Source organism: Typha angustifolia, chromosome 13 (genome assembly GCF_048772165.1).
Source record: "Typha angustifolia cultivar Huaian chromosome 13, ASM4877216v1, whole genome shotgun sequence".
In the NCBI taxonomy this organism is placed as follows: domain Eukaryota; kingdom Viridiplantae; phylum Streptophyta; class Magnoliopsida; order Poales; family Typhaceae; genus Typha; species Typha angustifolia.
In genome coordinates, this window is record NC_133251.1 from 17604839 (window position 1) to 17623754 (window position 18916).

Consider the following 18916-nt stretch of genomic DNA (forward strand, 5'->3'; position numbering starts at 1 on the left):
CGGCCCTAGATCTATTAGGATTCATCGACTTTGGCAGTGTTGTTTCCCTTGCCAGGTCTCCCATTTGCTAAGCTGCTTCGCTCACCTTTGTTCTTATCAGTCTCTCTCTAGTTGGCGGCCCGTCGAGCCTTTCTAAGTCTTTGTGGTGCTTGGTGGTGGCCTGGGTCTTTGCCTTGGCTATGGTTAGGGTTACTTGATTGCTATGGGACTTGCGGTTTTGGTTGCACCTGTCCCATGCTAGTGAGCTGGATTGACCTGCTAGAGTTTTAGTATCTCCCCTCCTCCTCCCCTTCCCCACCTTGTCCCTATACTGTTGCACACGCTGTGCGTTTCATTTGTTAAAGTTTTGGCTTTCTATAGATTATACTTGTACTGCTTCAAGATTCAATTGAGATTAAGAAGAAGCTAATGCTAACTAACTAGTAAAGCATGAGATTTTCGGGTGACTTTGGAGGAGCTTTATGCTTGTTGTTTTATAGTACTAGTGGAATGGCTTTTTAAAATATCTCTTTGATCGGAATAATGCAATTATCTGCTTTTCATTAAAAAAAACCTTAATGGGTGAGTGGATTTTTTTTTTGTTTAATTGTTGAAGAGTCCAAAAAAGATTAGATATAAGCTAGATAAAATATCAACCTTAGATACATAAATACTTAGACTCTACTAATATTTATCTAATATATTGAGCCGCTTAGTTTAGGTTTCTTCAAGTCATATATATCATCGAATTATTGTTCTAAATTAAATATCATCAATATATTATTTTGAGTCATCATGTCGCTAAGTTGTTTCTCCAAATCAATCACACTGTTGAACTATCAACCGAGTCGAGCCGTTAAACCAAGTCATTAAGTTATAAAACTACAAAATAATTTTTTCCATAATAATTGTTTATGGTTGAAGTTGATTCTATAACCTTCTTGATCCTTACAAACCAAGTTGTAGGAATTTTGGACTACTTGAGCCTTAGGCCCATTATTGTGGAGTTAGTGGCCCAAATAAGCAGCCCTCATCCAAACCAATTTGAATGTTTATATAACCTACCTACCAGAAGATAATTTGAATGTTAAGCACTTCTCTGCTTTTACTAATCTCATGGGATTACTGTAGTATTTTTAACACCCTAAAGTATGAGAAGTATATTCCCGAAAGCCTCCTTGGCTTGAGCTTATTTTAGCTTACAGTCAAAGTAATGTGATGTTAAATGCTTGTTAGACTTGATCGAATATTCAATTACAATCACAAAGTACTAAAGAGACCTTGTAAAAATAATTACTAGAATAGTTTACAATTACACAACTCTAGCCAAAGAGCAGAGCAATAGTGAATCACATCTAACAGTCAAACTCACTCAGCTATGAAAGCTTAAAGTAAAATTCATCTTATCAAAAGCTACCAGGAAGAAGAAAAAAGTGAACTTTAGGCTTGGACAAGACTTTGATGAATTATACAACCTATGAGTATACAAGGGAGGGTAATAAGAACTGGGGAAGAGAAAATTCTTGATAAGGCTCATTCAAGGATTGAAGACTAGTAGGTAGGGCAATGTGAGTAATTACTTATACAATTCAGAAGTCAAATAACAGATGGAATACAATTACCAGTCCATCTTGTTTTTTGATTTGAACATTCTGGTGATTGATGCATGTGATTGGAAATTATCTTGACTAAATCTACACATTTCTACACATCACATCATCCACTTGCCATACCAATGTTCATGCTTCATTAATCCACCTCTAAACATTTGATCTAGATGCAGCAATATAACTAAGTTGTTGAAATTTTTTGCAACTATCAAATTGTCATGGTACTACTGATAGGTTCCATTCCAGACACTAAACACATATGAGCAGAGTGCCCATTAAAAGGATTTACAAGCATCAAACATTGCCAACAAGATAGAGTGATATCAATATTATTAAACATATCTTACCTCAACTACATTTGAGTTCAGCAGCTTCTCTTCTCTGCATTTCTAAGTACTAACAACTTCAGCAAGTAAAGAAATTATTCGGAATTGTTCTTGCTCTCTTGCTAACACAGAGCTCCTTATTCCTCTGTCATGCAGAAGATTGTCGGCTTTGCGGGTTCGGTGATGTCCACCGTCCCCTCGAGCATCTTAGCCACCTTCCCCATCGGCGGCCTCATCTCGGCGCGGTCCTGCAAGCACCACATGGCGGTCTTCACCATGCGCTCCACCATCCCAAAGTGCGCTCTGTCATCGTAACTGTCTAATATCCTTGCATCCAAGATGTCCTCCACCTTCCTCTCCACATACACCTTCTCGAACGCCCACTTGGGGAAGTACCAGTCCTCGCTGTCGAGGGACTCCTGTCGGAAATCGTAGTTCCTCCTCCCGGACACGATCTCGAGCAGCACCATCCCGAAGCTGTACACGTCAGCCTTGGCGGTGATCGGCTCGCGCTGGATCACCCACTCGGGAGCCATGTACCCCCTCGTCCCCCGGATTCGCGACATGGTCACCTTGTCCTTCTTGTTGGTGAGCTTGGAGAGCCCAAAATCCGACACCTTGGGGCAGAAGTCATCCTCCAAGAGTATATTCTCAGGCTTGATGTCGCAATGCAAGACCCATTCAAGGCACTCTTCATGCAAGTAGGCAATCGCCCTTGCAACTCCAATGGCGATTCTGTATCTAATATTCCAATCAAGAAGAGGCCTCGGAGGGACTAAGTTCTTGCTCTTTTCATCGGATTGAATTGGCGGGAAGAGGAACTTATCGAGCGACCCATTTGAAACGTACTCGTACACGAGCATGCGTTGCTCTTTCTCGGCGCAGAAGCCCCACATGCGAACCAGATTGAGGTGGTGCATTCTGGCGATGATGGCCACCTCGGCCCAGAACTCGGCTTCGCCGCCGCCCACGTTCTTGAGCCGCTTCACCGCGATGACTCTGCGATCCGCCAACTCCCCCTTGTAGACCACGCCGTATCCGCCGCGTCCGACGACGTTGGAGAAGTCGTTAGTCGCAGCCTTGAGCTCGGCATACGTGAACCGTTTCGGCCCACCGGCGGGCAAGTACTCGAGCCCGAACACCCTGGCCATGTCCCTGTACTTGGAGTACTTACGAAGGAACGCCCAAAAGGACAGCACTCCAGCGAGGAGCTCGATCGCGAAGAGCGCAGTAATGATCGCTATGTTCCTGATCGTGGTGTTCGCCTGCTTCGGCGGGAGGGGAAGGCTGATGTGGATCGGGCACGTCGTGTCGATCTCCGTCGTCATGCCGGTGAAGGTCGACACATCGGTTTCGGCGTTCGCGACGCGTATGAACATGGCGCTCTCGGTGTTCGGCGACCAATAGCCGCCGACAAGCTTGTTGTGGTTGTAGCAAGTGCGCAAGCCGCCGTACTTGTAGCTGAATCCAACGCAGCTTGAATTGGTTAAGCATCTTCTCTTGCATTCTTCGAAATTTTGGGGCGTCAAGTCGACCTTGTTGGGGCCGTCGACGAAGTCCACGAAGTCGAGGGGGAGAAATTTGGTAGTGGAATTGGGGCGAAGAGGTAATTTGAGGCTGCAGGTGGTGGAGGCCGATAGGTCGGTGGCGTTGCGGTAGCCAGGCGGGCAGACGCAGGAGGTTTTGTCGGCGTCGACCGGGAGGTCCGGGACGCAGATGGCGTTGTCGGCGCACTTGCCGCGGATGGTGCAGAGCTCCGACACCGCTTGCCACATCACCCTCCATTGCCTCTTGGTCGCGTTGAGGCTGTACAGCCTGGTGATGTAGATGAAGCCAAAAAGAAAGAAGACCAGATCTATAAAACTTTTTGCAGAAAAATCTAACTTTTATTCAACATAAAAAACAAATCGAACTTTTGGCGCTATATTTAAGTTTGATCCAAGCAAGGATTGAACATTCTATGTTTTAATTACAGCTCTACAATGTTCAGCAATCACTAAAAAGAACAACTTTTGTGGGACAAAAAAAAAAGAACTAACTTCACCTGAGGTTGCCATCGGCGTCCAACGTAAGGCGGCGGAGGGGGGTCTTCTCGAGATCCGCCGCCACATACTTACTGTTAGAGCTCATGAGAATTTGACCATCCGAGGTGAGATTATTTATCTGGTTCTGCGCCGTCCAGTACGGGGCGGTGCCGTTGAACACCAAACTCGATGCGTTCACGAGGGCGTACAGCCCCGAAGTCAACGTAGTTCCGGAGGGTGGCACTTTCTGGTTCGCCAAGATAGTGTCCGTGGGAGAGAGGAAGCTAGACCAATTGCCGAACACCATCTCTCCGTCGTTTTGAAGCTCCAATTTTGACGTGTTAGAGGCTCCCGTCGCATTGGGCCCAAGGTTTTTACCCGAGGAATCGACGAGGGAGAGGACCCCTAGTGGGGAAATGGATAAAGAGGCGTTTGCATCAACTGGGTCAGCATCGTTTAAAGTCCAAACGATGGTTTTACTTGTGGAGGACTCGACCCGAATGGAGAACACGTACTGCTTGGAGTTGGAAGGGGTGCGGAAGAAGCCGGCGGCGAAGATGCCGTCGGGGGAGGCGAGGGTGCGATTTTGGTCGGGAAACCATGGGGAGTCCGAGATGGAAAAGGAGGTGAGAGTTTCTTGGGAAGTGAGTTTTGGGTAGTCGAGGAGGAGGAGGAGGAGGAGGAGGAAGGGGAAGAGCGGGAGGAAAGAAGGCATTTCTAGGTGTTTGTGATAATGCCGCCGAGTTCCTACGGATGGAGAGAGAGAGAGAGAGATAGGATCAAACTGAAATATTAGCTGATGACGTGGGATTTGGGATATCTAATGGTATCGCCGTATGGCCAAGCCTGAAGACTTTGACCATTGACTTAGATTCTGGCTCTCACGACCAGTGAGCTTACCTCTTGAGCAGTAGCTTTACTCTTATGTAGTCGTGATCTTGCTTGGATCATTTAGGGCTACACCTAAATTCTCACCGGGGGTGATTCTACTGACTGAAGGTCAAGTCTTCTTTTCTCCAATGGCGTCTACAAAAGTGGGGTCACATATCCCCAATAATTGACTGGAAGCAATATTTAAGATAAAGATCGAATTTACAAAAAGGCCCTGTATTTTAGTAATTTTACGTGAAATAATATATAATATTTTCAGTCTTATAAGAACTATTTTGTCTTTATAGTTATTTAATATATTTTGTTAATATAATCACTTAATATTTATTGTTACTGCTCGTTTAGTTCATAGTCTGAAAGTGCTAGCTTAAGCCCAACCCAGCCCATTAGTGATCAATAGGAAGGGAGAAAGTAAGAAAGCCCAACCCAAAATCCTATATCCTTGTTACTTCCCACCTAAGAAAGAATAAAGAATACAGTCGTTGGTAACGAAGAGAGAGAGAGAGAGAGAGAGAGAGAGAGAGAGAGAGAGAGAGAGAGGAGAAGAGAGAAGGAGATGGGGTTGCAATGGATGGTCTTGTCATGCGCGGTGGCGCTGGAGGCGGCGGTGGCGCTGCTGCTTACACTCCCGGCGCCAAAGCTCCTCAAGAATCGCCTCGTCGCTCTCACTTCCCTTTTACTGCAGCCGGCCACCGGCGTCCTCCCCTTCGCCGGTTTCCAGCTATTAGGTATCCTTCTCTTGACTTCTTTCTTTTGTCCTAATTAATTCGGTCGTAATCGGTGCTTTCTCTTGGTGGTGAACAGATCTGTACTGGAAGAACGAACATCGGCTGATGTGTTCTTCGGATGTCTGCACCCTCGAGGAGAGGACTCGATATGACAAATCTGTTAGTGCCCCATTTGAATTCTTTCTCGTCTTGTTTCTCTTTTCAAATTCGAAGTTGTTTCGGAATTCAAAAAAAATGGGACCTTTACGGGAGATTTGGATGTGATGTTAGATCGGAGAACATAACATCAGGATTTAGAATAGCGATATATAAATTCATGTGCATGCGACCTGAATTTATTGGGGCATGTTGCCATTCAAATTGTCATTGTTGGAATGAGGCTAAATACGTTGTGGAAGGTTAGCTTAAATTAGTCAGTCTCAGCCTTCAGGGCGGCATCTAAAAATTGTAGTAAAATTTGCAACTTGGATAATTACAACGAGATGAATGTTGACCTATAATGTATCTTGCTTCCTTCAGGCATCAGTATGCTCTTTCTACAGGGCATCTTTAAGTTTTCTCCTCCCAGTTCTTCACCATAGTTTATCAACTGAAGGGTTGCCCAGTCCTCTTCTATTCATTTCGTACTTGAATATTTGCACACACTTGAGTAATCATGAAGATCTCCTTGTTTTTCTATATTATTACTTGGGTCCTTTACATCTTTTTTTTTCTCCCTTTTTGTATATTAGGTCTCTAATTGAGATCAGCTAATCACTTTGGGTTCATTGTGAGGTTGTTGCATGCATTTGGAAAACAGCCAATGCTTTGGAGGTTTTGTGGGTATGGGAATTGGATGTTTAGAGCATAGTGATGTTTGTAGACTGGGGAAAATAGTGCATATTTAGAATTAGGAAATGGATAATGGATCTGAAGGGAGGATGATTCTTGTGGGTTATACAATTCACTGGTTTATACAATTCTTGTGGGTTGTACAATTGTGTAAGGCTTTCATTATCACAAAAGGTTTTCATTGTCATAATTCTGATGTCGTGTAACATTATAGTTAAAGATATGTAGTATGAAATTTGAAACTTGACTACTTATTGAGATGACCTTTCATTATATTGCTATTCAAGTGTTCCTTTCATATTCCTCCTCCCATTTCTTTATATTCTATCTCTGAGAAAGAGGAAACTATAGACTTCTGTTTTATGCCTTGTACTTCATTCTTTATCTAACCTTTTGCCCTCTTTTATTCATGTTAACTTATATTTGCACTGACTTGGATACTGGTCAAGATTTCTTTACATATTTCACATTTTGTAGGTGAGTATTCTGCTTCAATCATTAATCACTTTCGAGTCATTGTCCCTTTGTTTCATGCATTTTAAAAGTAACCACGTCTATTCAATCTTCTATGTGTGGAGGATTTCTATATCATGCATTATACCATATAGAACCTTGTCATCATAAACAACGATGACAAGGCTTAACACCTTTAAACATGCTTGATACCTGTTTAGTCTACTGCTTCAAAAAGAAAATTTTGACACTTCAGACTATCCAGATTTAATTGCTCTGGGAGAGTATACTCGATGAATGAAGATATGTCCTTCACATCCTATAGGCAGCCATGAAATTTTTAAAAGAAGTAGAGTGCCACATCCACTTTTTGAAATTACCTTATGGTTAATTTCTCAAGACTGTTCCTTTCTATTTGCTACTGCTCAAGGGTTACAGACGATGGTCTTTTAATTTTGAGGGTCATTAAGATTAGATACTAAACAAGGTGCATTGAGAGGGAGTCATATACTCACTTTAGAGATGATTGTTGAAGTGATTTTACTTCACTTTAAGTAAATATCTTCTGAAAGTCAAGTGTTATATAATCACTGATTATTATAGTGTTTGATTTGATCCATGATATTTTTTACTTTTGGTTGATAAGTGAATTTTTTAACTCCATATGAATCTCACAGCCAATGACTTCATGCACCTGCTCTGACTTCAGGCAAAGAAGGATGAATACCATATAAGAAGCGTATCATGCTATCTGCAGAAATCGTGCAAACTATTACAAGCAATATCATAGTGGACTAATATAAATAGTTAGCCCAGGTTCCAAGGTGAAAAATAAGAGATGTAGCTTTTCAAAATGTTTGTCAGTCTTGAATGCACAGATCTAATTAAGAAAGGCTCGTACTACGACATTCCCATGGTTGTTGAGGCCTTGGTGCTGCCATCTAGTTACTAGACGCAGCTGCCCACTAACTACCTGAGGATTGTATTGTAGTTTTAGCAGATTGCATAATTAGTTAGTAGATCAATGTGTGAAGATCAGACCTTTTGTAGAGGAGTCCAAAAGTACACTGACCTTATTTGTGCCCAAGTCCAAATCGTGGGCAAGGGGTTTGATGGGGTTGGAGAAAAGGTCAATACTTTCATTCTGGAAGATAAATTTTGTTAGCAAAGTGAGCAGTAAAAATTTTCAAGTGTACACCCAAAGAGAAAAGAAAGTTCTTGTCCCAATATGCAAGATTTGTCGATGCTAGATAAAATTTGACAAAGGCTGCTGATATTTTCTTTGACAATTCTTTTCCTCCATATAACTATTTATGTAATTTTGTGGTTTCTTTTGTTATGCAGATCTTTAAAGCTCAAAGGAATGTCATTCTCTGTGTATCGGCATGTCTCCTGTATTGGTATAAACTCATATATTGCGTCAGAAGTTGATATGTGGAATTTTTTGGCAACAGTGTGCTTAAAAACTTTCTTGGTATTGATGATACAGGTGCATCTACCGCATTTGCAAGTATCACAAGGAGATTAAGGAATTGGAGGAAGTTGAAAAGCGCTTCAAAAAACTGTAGAACTGTAGATTCTACAATACCAAATCAATAACAGTTGATTAGGTGATGCCACAGTCTACTCATTCACTTCCATATTGCTAAGCTGGTGGGCTTCATATGCTGCTTCAACATTTATTTTTGGATGCACTTCCTATGTGGACGCTTCTCATCATTATCATAGAAAGATGTAATTTTTGGGGATTGCTATAGTATTGGCATTAAGTGTTGTACTGTTACGGTGCTCCGATAGTGACATGAATTATGCACCTATACCTAGTAATAAATATCTTGGTTTCACAAGTTGAATGTCGAGAATTTTACTATGTCCTTGTTGGCAAAGTACCTCGCACAGAGTTCACATTTCTTTTGGCATTGGAGTTTGGAAATGCACGCATACTAATTCGAAGCAATTATGAATTTGTCCATTATTTACCCACCTTGAGAATGCTGTCGATGTATAAGATTTCCTTTATGACAGGAGTAAAAGTATAATGGACATGAATAAGGATAGTGTATTAATAGTTATAACTCTATCACATAAGAAATTCTATGAGTTGATAATTTTTTAAGTTCTTCAGAGAACCACTCCATTAGTGCTGTCATATATTTTCACATGGTTGGTGTAGTTTGAGCTGTTTACGCGTACAAGCTGGCCCTTGCAAGGAGACAGCTTTGACCTTTTCCATTAAATCCATTTGCCATCTTGTTTTAGTTTATCTTGGGAAAGTTAGTGGGACATGAGAATCTAATTGCCCTCCTCATGCTATGTAAGCCTGTTTAACTAACTAATAATTTTCTTTCATAAGAAAAATAAAGGACTAACTAATAACTTTCCATACAATATTTGGCTTTGTTACACACTGTGCTGTGATCATTATTGCAATTATTCTTCTTATCCATCTTGGATCAATGATTGCCTCTTGGTGTCTCCAAGTTTTTCCAGTTCATTGCTGTAGTGTTTTGTGATGAGTGAGGGTACCAATTTATGATAATTAAAAGTAACAAAGTATCAACAATAAAGGCAAACAGTCCAGTCGATATTGGGTGTTCCTCCACTACCAATTCATAATTCACAAGCACATGTATATGCTAATGATCAAGTTCTTCTGCAATATAAATTTCATTGAACCATGTTGATGATCATCATTCATACAAACCGCGGCATAAAAAAAGATGCAACATTACATATTCATGGTGATACTATCAGGATAGAAGAATTTGGAAATGAACATGCGGTTAAATAAAGATAATCATACATGATAACAGAATGGGAAGAAAAAAAAAAGGAGAAAGAAAAGAATAACAAAGCAGAAGCAAAAACAAACAAAGCCAGAAAATCAAATTAATAAAACCTCACTTAGAAGTTAGAGCTTCCACCAATCTTCACACTCCACACTCTCATAGTCGACTATCTTCCATCAGCTGATGTGAATGAATCTGCAAACCCTGGCGGCCTCGTTGGTATACTGGTCTGAGTGTTGTCTAGGCTTGCGATGGCGAATGAGGACGTTGCACCTCCCATTCCCATATGGCTGGTACCCTCAAATGCCTGCCATTTCTTCAGTGCCTGTGGCAAAGACATGTCGAGATCGATTCCGTAGCTCTCCTCAAAGTCGGGATCAGAGGGTTTCCAAAGCTCTGCGAGGGAGGACAGGACGTTAACCGCATGGCCCATGTCTGGCCTCTGGTAGGGCTCCCTTGCACAGCAATGGCCGGCTAGCTCTGCCACAGTGCTAATGTTAGCAAAAGTTTCCTCATCAAGGTCGATCGTCGGGTCAATAGCCTTTCGAAAGTTGTCCTTATTAAGTTGCATCCTACGGAACCAAGTCACCAAGTGCATGCTCTCCTCCGTTTGGCTCTCTTCAATCGCCTTTCTGCCCGTGATCAGCTCCATAAGTATCACCCCGAAGCTAAAGACATCGACTTTTGTGGTCACGCGACCAGTAACTATAGACCAATTAGTAGCATGCACAACTTGTTAGTATGATCATGAATCCAATAGCTTGCAAGAATTGGAAAGTCAAGAAATTCATGAACTCTACTCGAACCAAAACTAGTTGGACATTTGCTCACATCTGAGGACTAAGTTGGTACTGATAGGTTTGAATGGCTTTGTTCATCCTTACCTGCCTAATATGATGCAAAAGAACTCGGAGCTTTTACAGCCCAAAATCATAATAGACTGAAAGAAAAACTATACCATCAATAGCCAAAGCAACATAGTTGTAAAATGACGATTTAGTAATTGCTTGAAGATACTGACTTCCATATGACTTCGGGAATCATATACCCATTTTCACATGTCGCATACAAAAGACACTCTATTAAGGAAAGCAATAAACAAGATGCTATATGTTTCCAATTTGAATTTTCTTTTCCCTTCCAAATAATTGCTTTTCAAACGATCGATTAAAGAACCCCATTATAGATAACTAACATGTTATAGATCTATCTTCACTTTTTAGACATAAGTATAAGTGTTAGGTGTTTGAGATGAACTAATAATAGATCTACCAAATTCAACATAAGAATAAAACAAATAAAAATATTGGCACAAAACTGATTTTTTGCCAAATGTAACACTCAAAATTTTGCCCAAAGCACAGTCCATACACTAATCACCTTCTACTGTCGATTATAGGACTTTTGATTGGTTAGTTCATTTTAAGTGATTGAATTATGTGACATACAGGTAGATAACTAACTTGTTCAAGCTTGAAATTAAATTGCGAATGGTAATCTAAGAGAATGAGGATCACCTGCATACTCCGGAGCAAGATACCCAAAAGTTCCAGCCAGTTTTGTTTCCACGGAGCAGCATTTTCCATCTGCTGGTGCAAGTCGAACCAGTCCAAAATCCGCAACCTTTGCCTTCATATCATCCCCAAGGAGGATGTTCGACGGCTTGAGATCCCTGTGGATGAAGCTCTGATGGGCCAAACTATGCAAGTATTCCACTCCCCTGGCCACATCCAATGCAATGCTCAGCCTCTTCTTCCACTCCAATGGCTTCAACCCTTCTTCCTTCCAGTCCAACAGATGTCTGCTAAGAGTCCCCTGAGGCATGTACTCGTAGACCAAGAGCCTCTCATTTCCATCCAAGCAGTAGCCGAGGAGGGACACCAAATGCCGGTGCCGGACTTTGGTGAGGACTGCAATCTCTGACTTGAACTCATTCAAACCTTTCGTCCCCATAACCCCAGGCTCCATCCTCTTCACTGCAATTTTGGTGCCGTCATGAAGGTCACCCTTGTACACCGTCCCAAACCCTCCGCGGCCCAAGACATTCTCCTCGCTGAAATTTTTGGTCACATTCCTAAGGACTTGAATCGAGATGACCATGTTCCCCGCCTCGACAACATGGACATCGCTGGGGCCACTGCTCGTCCGGCTAAGCGTCTCGCTTGCAGCCACTGTCCCACCGTTCACGTTCGAGTCCACCACCGTGACCTTCATCACATCCGGGTCGGAACCAGAATGCCGCGGGTGTATCACCACGGTGTTGGGGCTCTGAACTCTAGCAAAAGGTTGTTGCTTTCTCTTGTAATATAAGAAACCCAGCAGCCCAACAAAGGCAATGCCAAATACCACAGCAAACACAGAACCTACAATTACTCCTACTGGAACAGAGGAAGCCTTTGTCCCAGTACTGCTAGTACTACTCCCATCAGCTAAACCATCCGAGTTTGATCCGCCAGAGCTGGAAGACGGAGAAGAAACAAAATCCTTGCCTATATCCGGATTCCCAGCCGTGTTCACCAAAACATTCTGGCTAAAGCTTGGAACTTTTCCCCACAGCGAGTTGTTGGTCACATCCAACTCCTTTAGTGATACCAAATTCGCGAGCGTCGACGGGATCGTCCCGGTGAGGTTATTGTTCGACAGAAGCAGCCTCTGCAACGACACAATCGATCCAAACTCCGGCGAGATCGACCCATTCAGCTGCATCCTCTGGAAATTAACCACCTTAATGTTCCCCCCGGCGTCGCAGCCGATGCCCAACCACCCATTGGCACAAGGGTTATTCCCCTTCCAATTCTCTGCAAACTTCTCCGGATAACCAAACGCCGCAGCAATCGATAGCAAGATACTAACGCGAGGATCGCAATCTCCAGGCGCAGAAAGGCAGAAGCTTTCGCTGGTTGGCAGTACATCCACCTCCTTCACGTAGCTCGGGAAGACGGGCACCGGGCCCTGAAGCAAATTATTCGTCAGCGAGAGCTTTTCCAGCGATTTGAGCTCAATCAGCGACTTGGGTATCACTCCAGTGAGCCTATTATCCCTCAACTGGAGGTCGGATAGCCGCGTTAGCCCCGAGAAATCGGGCAATGAGCCGGAGAATTCATTGGAGTGAAGCCATAGCTGCTCTAACGAGCTCATATTGGCGACGAAGTCGAGGGAACCGGAGAGACGATTTTGCCCACGTTGGTTGTTGAGCCAGAGAGCCCGAAGCGGCGCCGCCGCGAAGGCTACGGGGACTTGGCCGGAGAGGAAGTTGAAGGCGAGCGAGAGGCGTTCCAGAGAAGGGAGGTCAGTGGCGATAAAGGAAGGGAGGGAGCCGGATAAGTTGGCGGAGTTCGCCGAGAAATTGACGAGGTTGGCGGCTTCGCGGAGCGAGGTCGGCAGAGACCATTCGTCAAACGGGTTGTCATCGAGAGAGACGGCGGATAAGGAGGAGAGGTTAGAGAAGAAGTTATCGGGGAGGGAGACGAATAAGTTGGAGTGGAGGAGGAGAGCTTGGAGATTGGAGAGTCCCGATAAGGGCGGGATTGGACCGGAGAGTTGGTTCGAGTGGAGCTCGAGACGGGTCAGGGCGGTGAGGGTACCGACGTCCGCCGGGAGACCGCCGGTGAGGTTACGGTTGGAGGCGTGGATGGCGATGACGCGACGATCCGGTGAGCAGAACACGCCGGCCCAGTTCGAGCACGGGTCCGGGTTTGGGCCGGCCCAGTTCATGGCCCGGTCCGCCCCGAGGGAGCGGGCTAATACCTTCATCGCAGCCAAGTCGGCCGGGTCGGTGTCGGCTGCCGCGCGGAGGAGGTTACTGCAGTGGAAGAGCAACAGTAGCATAGGGAGGAGGAGAGGACGGTGACGGGAATGTGGCGCCATGGTTTGGGAGAAGGAAGAGGAGTAGAAGTAAAAAGGAAAGAGGAGGATGGAAGGAGAGAAGTAGCAGTAGAGAAAAGTGAGTGCACATGGAGGAGCACATGGGGACTTCTGTTGTGGGGCCAGCCCAGCTCTAGAAGAGAGAAAGAGCTAAGGTTGGATTCCTTTTTTATCTTTTCGAATCGGAAGTTAACAAGATATTTATTTTAGATATGGATATAAATAGAGTGTTTTAAGTGACACAAATAGCCGTTATTATTTAGTTTAATTGGTTATCTAGCAGGAGTCTAGTTGGGTTCGTTTGGAGAGGGGGTAGAACGGGAAAACTACATGCCGATATGCGTTACAGACATGCGCCTAAAGGTTGGTGGTTTGCGTGTTCGCATAGTAAAATATTGGCTGTTGCCAACTCTGCCCCCATATAATAAAAGATTAGCTCTTGGCTGGTCCCCAGCTAAAGGTTGCGTATTTGGGCCTTTTGATCTCCTAACCTTAAGATTGTCCTTTAGCCCATTTATTTTACGGGCTTTCAATTAATAACTTCCATGCAGTAAAGTGAATTCTTTATCAATTAATTTGATAAAGATTAACATCTTTAAGGGTATAATAGGAATGAAAGATATTACACGTTCAGTAGGTAATTTTTTTTAGTTATATAATCTTACACATTATTTTTTAACAATTATATTATCTTAATATTTTATTAAGTAAAAGATATATATATTATTAACTGAAAGTAATGTATATGTATCAAAATAAAGGTATTGATGTTTTTTATAATTAACTTGATGAAAATTACATTTTATCTTTTTGATTATTTATTATTATTTATATATATACCTCCTATTAGTTTAAGATTAATTTAAATTAAATTTTAATAGATAGAGATAGATAATTATATTTAAATTGAAGTTATCTCTAAATAATCAAATTTAAATTATTTAATATTAAATGATATCTCTTATAATTAAGGTATAATTATATTTAAGAGATAAATCTTAACATAAGAAGAAGAAAAAAATGTATAGAGCGCTTATTCCGTACCGTAAAGTTAATTGTTTATCAATCAGTTTGATGAAGATCTAATGATTAAGATTTTTAAGAATATAATAAGAAAATTGAAAAGTTAGGCACATGTAATTAAATTTTCTTAACTAATATACTCGTTTTCTTACGTAATGTGGTTTTGGAATCGGTACTGGATATGAAAACTGACTATTATAGCAGTTGGATTAAGATTATAATCGTTAAAGATGCATTAAAATATTTACCCAAAAAGAAGAGAAACTCTAGAAGTGGACGGAAGGCCAAAAAGAAAATGCAAGCCTAATAAAAGTCGACACCGTTTAGCATAGTTTACACATCTAATTCACCTTTGGAGTCGTCGCCGACTTCTGCTTAAAACTGACCCAACAATCCTCTTGGTCTTCTCTTTGCTCCAAAAATTATGGCAGTTAAAAGAGGATCAAGCTACTGTATGTCGGCATTGCCTGTTACGACTCGTCTGGGTGTTACGCTTTCGTCGAGGACTGTCCCTGAAGTCCAATCACGTCGATCAAATCATCAGTCTGTGTAAATTTTCACAATATCTTTATAAAAGTTAGATTGTCTTCCTGTTGCTGCTTTTTTAACTTTTTCTTCTATTTCTTCTCTAAATTTGTGGATGAAGACACATGCTGTTTTCATGTTTGTCGGGCTTGTCGTTTGCGGAGGCGAAGGTAAATTAAGTAGTGAATTAGTACTTTAAAAACCTCAGCTTTGTAATAATCTTTCTAACTTAAGAATGACTTTATTATTGGAAGCAGCAATGGTGGCTTATAAGACTTTTCCTGGGACCAGGAAAGTGAAAGAAGCTCTTTCACATTACTACTACACTTGGTGGCCATCACCTTGGGTGGTTTGGGTCTATTTGCAACTTTCAAGTTCCATAACAGTGATTTGGGATTGAGAGTTTTGCATAGCTAGCACTCTTGGCTGGGAATTGGCACCATTTGCCTTTATGCACTGCAGGTGAATAACATCTCCACAATTTGGAACTCATAAGATTTATCTCTAAGGAGTAGGATTTTTGAGTTTTAAATCTCCTTTTCTTTCTTCTGTTGCAGTGGTTACTTGACTTGGCTTACCTGTTGTTCCCTGGAACTACAATGACAAAGAGAGCAAACTATGCACCTTGGCATGTCTTTCTTGGCGCAGTCATCTTCCTCATGGCAGTGTGCAGTGCTGAGACGGGGCTAAACAAGTTAGTTCCTCTTTGATGGCCCAGAGCTTGGTTCTCAAGGACTTGTAGTTAATTTCATTGGTCTAGCCATCCTCCTCTTCGCCGTGGCTGTCGTCCTTGGCGTTATTCTTCCATGAATAATCTCATAGCTTTTGAAAAGAATCATTTTTATTCAACTTCTTTTTTTTTCCTTTTCTCTTTCATCGATTATAACTCTAGCTAATAAAGTTGCTCATGCCAATGACAAAAGATTTCTAGGCCGTAGCAAAGAAGTTAGTAGTAGCTACCAAGTGATTTATGACATGTATCTAGAAATTAAATATCCTAGAGTTGGATGAAACAGAACAATTAACTACCAGGGTAAGATCAGTACTAGCTAAAGTCTAGAAAAGTTTACAACTTTACAGCCAATATCATGGTCCTTGTCACATGGCAATAATCCCCACTTCTTTCCACTGAGTGCCCACTGTGCTTATCCATTTACCTTAAAGCAAGATCATGCATTCTTTGAATGAAAAAAGGGAGCTTATTTCTACAGACAAAAAAAAAACCCCCAGTTTTATATGACAAACACTTAGAAAGGAAAAAAAACATATAATAAATTTCAGACACTCAAAATGAGTGTTACATGACAGGAATAGTACAAGACAAGGAGAAGTAAATGCAAATATGCAAGGAGGAACACAGTCTCTATCACTCTAAAGCCAACTTATATATGGACTTAAAACAAACAAAATAAAATGATGCAGTGGTCCCCTAATCCCTCTCCATTGCTATCTTTTGTGCCTTCTTTGACAGTGCAGTGGAATTCTTCTTTAAGATCTTGTTGGTGGATGAGAGTAGAAAGAGCATCTCAGTAATTTAAAGGGGGAGTGCCCACTTTTTCCCCCACCCACAATTCAACTAGATAACAGTACTGTCATACTTATATCTGCCACTTCTGACCTCCCCCACTACCACTCTCACAGCCTCTGTTTTCTATTAGTTACACATCACTACATGCCACTAAACATACCCATCTCAAATCACCTCAATCCCCCCCTTCTCACTCTCTCCATCCTTTCCTTTTTTCTTTCTCTTGTCCCAGAAGAACAAGGATCATGCTGAGCCTATTTCTCTGGATGGTAAGTTCTTCAGATCTCTGGCAATTGCTCTTGCCTCTGACAATTAACTGTCTGGTACTGAATTTGACGTTTTGCTGATGTCTTGCTGCTTGAAATGGTGATGGGTAGGAATCTGACAATAATTCTGTATGGGCTGTGATCATTCCTTTGATATTTCTTTCTCATGCTGCTTTCTTGCACAAAAACTGATAAAATTGCAACTTGATAGTCATGCTTCGATTCTGGTAAGTTTTAGCAGTATTCACTATGGTTGCCGCAATTCATTTATTCTGATGAACTGAAGGTGATGGGATTATTTAAGCTCATTGGATCAAAGAAATCTTTTGGGCAAGTGCCGGTGTAAAACAGTAAATAGATAAGTTTCCTCTTTTCCTTTTGTGTTTGCCAAATTTCTTGCAGACTTCAGGCAAGAGTGATATATTTCCTTTTCATTAATCCATTATTCTTTCGAATTTTCTTTTCTGTCTCCTTGAGCTCATTTTTCTCATTATAAATTTATAACCGTCGAATTCTTCCTGGTGGTGTCTGTTTGCTTTCTATATTGTTTTTAATTTTCCTGCCTATCTTAAATATCTGAACTGCTTGGCATCCTTAGGACTTGAACACATCAAATAATTTTTATTCTAATCTCTTATTCATATGTTGAAAAGATCCTCTTGTCACAAAGGAAGACGAAAGATTTACTTTTTTTTTGACCAACAACTGATCCACTTGTAAATCGATCATATATGTATATTCTTTTGCAAATGCAGCTGAAAGGAGACACATATGAGAACTCTGCATAGTAATCTTCAGTGCTTGTTATAGAAGAGCCTAGACATGAACATATCAGTCCAAGAATCATTTGAAGAGGTGTCTGAGATCAGCAGCCAGGTTGCTTCCAACATCTCCAACGAGGTGTGTTCCTCATCGATTGCGAAGAAAGATACGCCAAACTCTCTCGAGCCAACCAACCTCGATCTCTCGCTCACCATCAAACCAGAATCAACATCAGCAGCCATTGGGTCTTTATCAAGCACAAGCGAGAGCAGCAGCGGCATCAGAGCAAATCCCCAATCTCCCAATCCTGCAAGGGTCTTCTCCTGCAACTACTGCCAGAGAAAGTTCTTCAGCTCACAGGCCTTAGGAGGCCATCAGAATGCTCACAAGAGGGAGAGGACTCTCGCCAAGAGGACCTTGAATTTGGATGCATTCTCATACAACTACGCTAGCATTGCATCGCTACCGCTCCACGGTTCGAAGCTCAACTCACTAGGAATCCAGGCTCACTCTTCGATGCACCTAGGCTCGATAGAGAGGCAACCGAGCCATGGCAACTCGAGGTTCTCCCGGGGTTTTCTTCTTGGGCCAATGCCACCATTCCTCATGGATGACGAGGACTTCAACTTCCACTGGCCAGGGAGCTTCAGGCAGATACATTGCCCAGACTATGAACCACATGAGAATTCAAATATGAATTCTGGTGCAATCCATCATCCTTCTCAAGTAGAGGAGCCTGATCTTACTCTTAGACTTTGACTACATGGTTGATGCCTCTCCTCTTTTCTTTTCTTTTTTTTTTCCTGCAAATTTTGCTCCTTTTTTGTTCAGTAGGTAGTATATATATAGTCATGAACTGTGCTTGTTTATTGTGGTACTTGGATTCTATATGTATTTATGATTGCTAGACTCTCTAATTGTGGAGTGTTGTATTTATTCCTTCCTAAAATTTACGCTTGGATATATGGAGCTGAGTTTCTGGAAGTGTTGCTGTATTTGGTCTCTGTCACACTTTGATTAAAGAACAATACACACACACACACACACACACACACATATATATATATATGAATCCAAAAGTTTTGTTAAATTAATCAAGCACTTGGTAAGAGGCTGCTAATTAGGCTCCATGATGGATGTTGTGATTAATCATCATCATTACTTTAGTCTTAGTTAGGGATCTAGTCAGAAGCAAAGATACAAATTGTCAATTGAATTCACTAAGCATTATTTCAGCCCAGTGCTATATTTAGGCATATCCATGATGGTCGACCATAGAACATTCGACGCGTGTCCAGATGGCCACTACCAACGTCT

General features: G+C 41.9%; 4 protein-coding genes across 5 annotated transcripts; 2 read left to right on the top strand and 2 right to left on the bottom strand.

Moving 5' to 3' along the window:
* Positions 1-1703: 1703 nt before the first annotated feature.
* Positions 1704-4723, bottom strand: LOC140773604 (G-type lectin S-receptor-like serine/threonine-protein kinase At1g34300). The gene is made up of 2 exons (XM_073116247.1): positions 3960-4723; positions 1704-3730 (listed from the first exon to the last, which is right to left on the bottom strand). The coding sequence occupies exons 1-2, from the start codon at positions 4652-4654 to the stop codon at positions 2053-2055; spliced, it is 2373 nt and encodes a 790-aa protein (XP_072972348.1). The 5' UTR covers positions 4655-4723; the 3' UTR covers positions 1704-2052.
* A 597-nt stretch (positions 4724-5320) lies between these two features.
* On the top strand, positions 5321-8689 carry LOC140775025 (uncharacterized). The gene is made up of 4 exons (XM_073118245.1): positions 5321-5558; positions 5635-5717; positions 8187-8242; positions 8332-8689. Exons 1-4 carry the CDS (start codon positions 5387-5389, stop codon positions 8408-8410), a joined length of 390 nt encoding a protein of 129 aa, XP_072974346.1. The 5' UTR covers positions 5321-5386; the 3' UTR covers positions 8411-8689.
* Positions 8690-9485: 796 nt separating this feature from the next.
* Positions 9486-13643, bottom strand: LOC140773910 (receptor protein kinase TMK1-like). The gene is made up of 2 exons (XM_073116689.1): positions 11149-13643; positions 9486-10336 (listed from the first exon to the last, which is right to left on the bottom strand). Exons 1-2 carry the CDS (start codon positions 13496-13498, stop codon positions 9798-9800), a joined length of 2889 nt encoding a protein of 962 aa, XP_072972790.1. The 5' UTR covers positions 13499-13643; the 3' UTR covers positions 9486-9797.
* Positions 13644-16664: 3021 nt separating this feature from the next.
* Positions 16665-18577, top strand: LOC140773738 (zinc finger protein 7-like). 2 transcript variants are annotated; one of them, XM_073116447.1, is made up of 2 exons: positions 16665-16840; positions 17593-18577. In XM_073116447.1, the coding sequence occupies exon 2, from the start codon at positions 17660-17662 to the stop codon at positions 18356-18358; it is 699 nt and encodes a 232-aa protein (XP_072972548.1). In that variant the 5' UTR covers positions 16665-16840; positions 17593-17659; the 3' UTR covers positions 18359-18577. The 2 variants fall into 2 exon arrangements, with proteins under 2 accessions (XP_072972548.1, XP_072972549.1); XM_073116448.1 differs by lacking the exon at positions 16665-16840 and adding an exon at positions 16849-17064.
* The last annotated feature ends 339 nt before the right edge of the window (positions 18578-18916 follow it).

Excerpts from the sequence above, each read along its gene's own strand:
- LOC140773604 (XM_073116247.1), bottom strand. The coding sequence starts at position 4,654 with ATGCCTTCTTTCCTCCCGCTCTTCCCCTTCCTCCTCCTCCTCCTCCTC. Across the intron at positions 3,731-3,959 it reads GACGCCGATGGCAACCTCAG|GCTGTACAGCCTCAACGCGA; the intron begins GTGAAGTTAGTT and ends CTACATCACCAG.
- LOC140775025 (XM_073118245.1), top strand. The coding sequence starts at position 5,387 with ATGGGGTTGCAATGGATGGTCTTGTCATGCGCGGTGGCGCTGGAGGCG. Across the intron at positions 5,559-5,634 it reads CGCCGGTTTCCAGCTATTAG|ATCTGTACTGGAAGAACGAA; the intron begins GTATCCTTCTCT and ends GGTGGTGAACAG. Across the intron at positions 8,243-8,331 it reads TCGGCATGTCTCCTGTATTG|GTGCATCTACCGCATTTGCA; the intron begins GTATAAACTCAT and ends TTGATGATACAG.
- LOC140773910 (XM_073116689.1), bottom strand. The coding sequence starts at position 13,498 with ATGGCGCCACATTCCCGTCACCGTCCTCTCCTCCTCCCTATGCTACTG. Across the intron at positions 10,337-11,148 it reads TCTTGCTCCGGAGTATGCAG|TTACTGGTCGCGTGACCACA; the intron begins GTGATCCTCATT and ends ATTGGTCTATAG.
- LOC140773738 (XM_073116447.1), top strand. The coding sequence starts at position 17,660 with ATGAACATATCAGTCCAAGAATCATTTGAAGAGGTGTCTGAGATCAGC.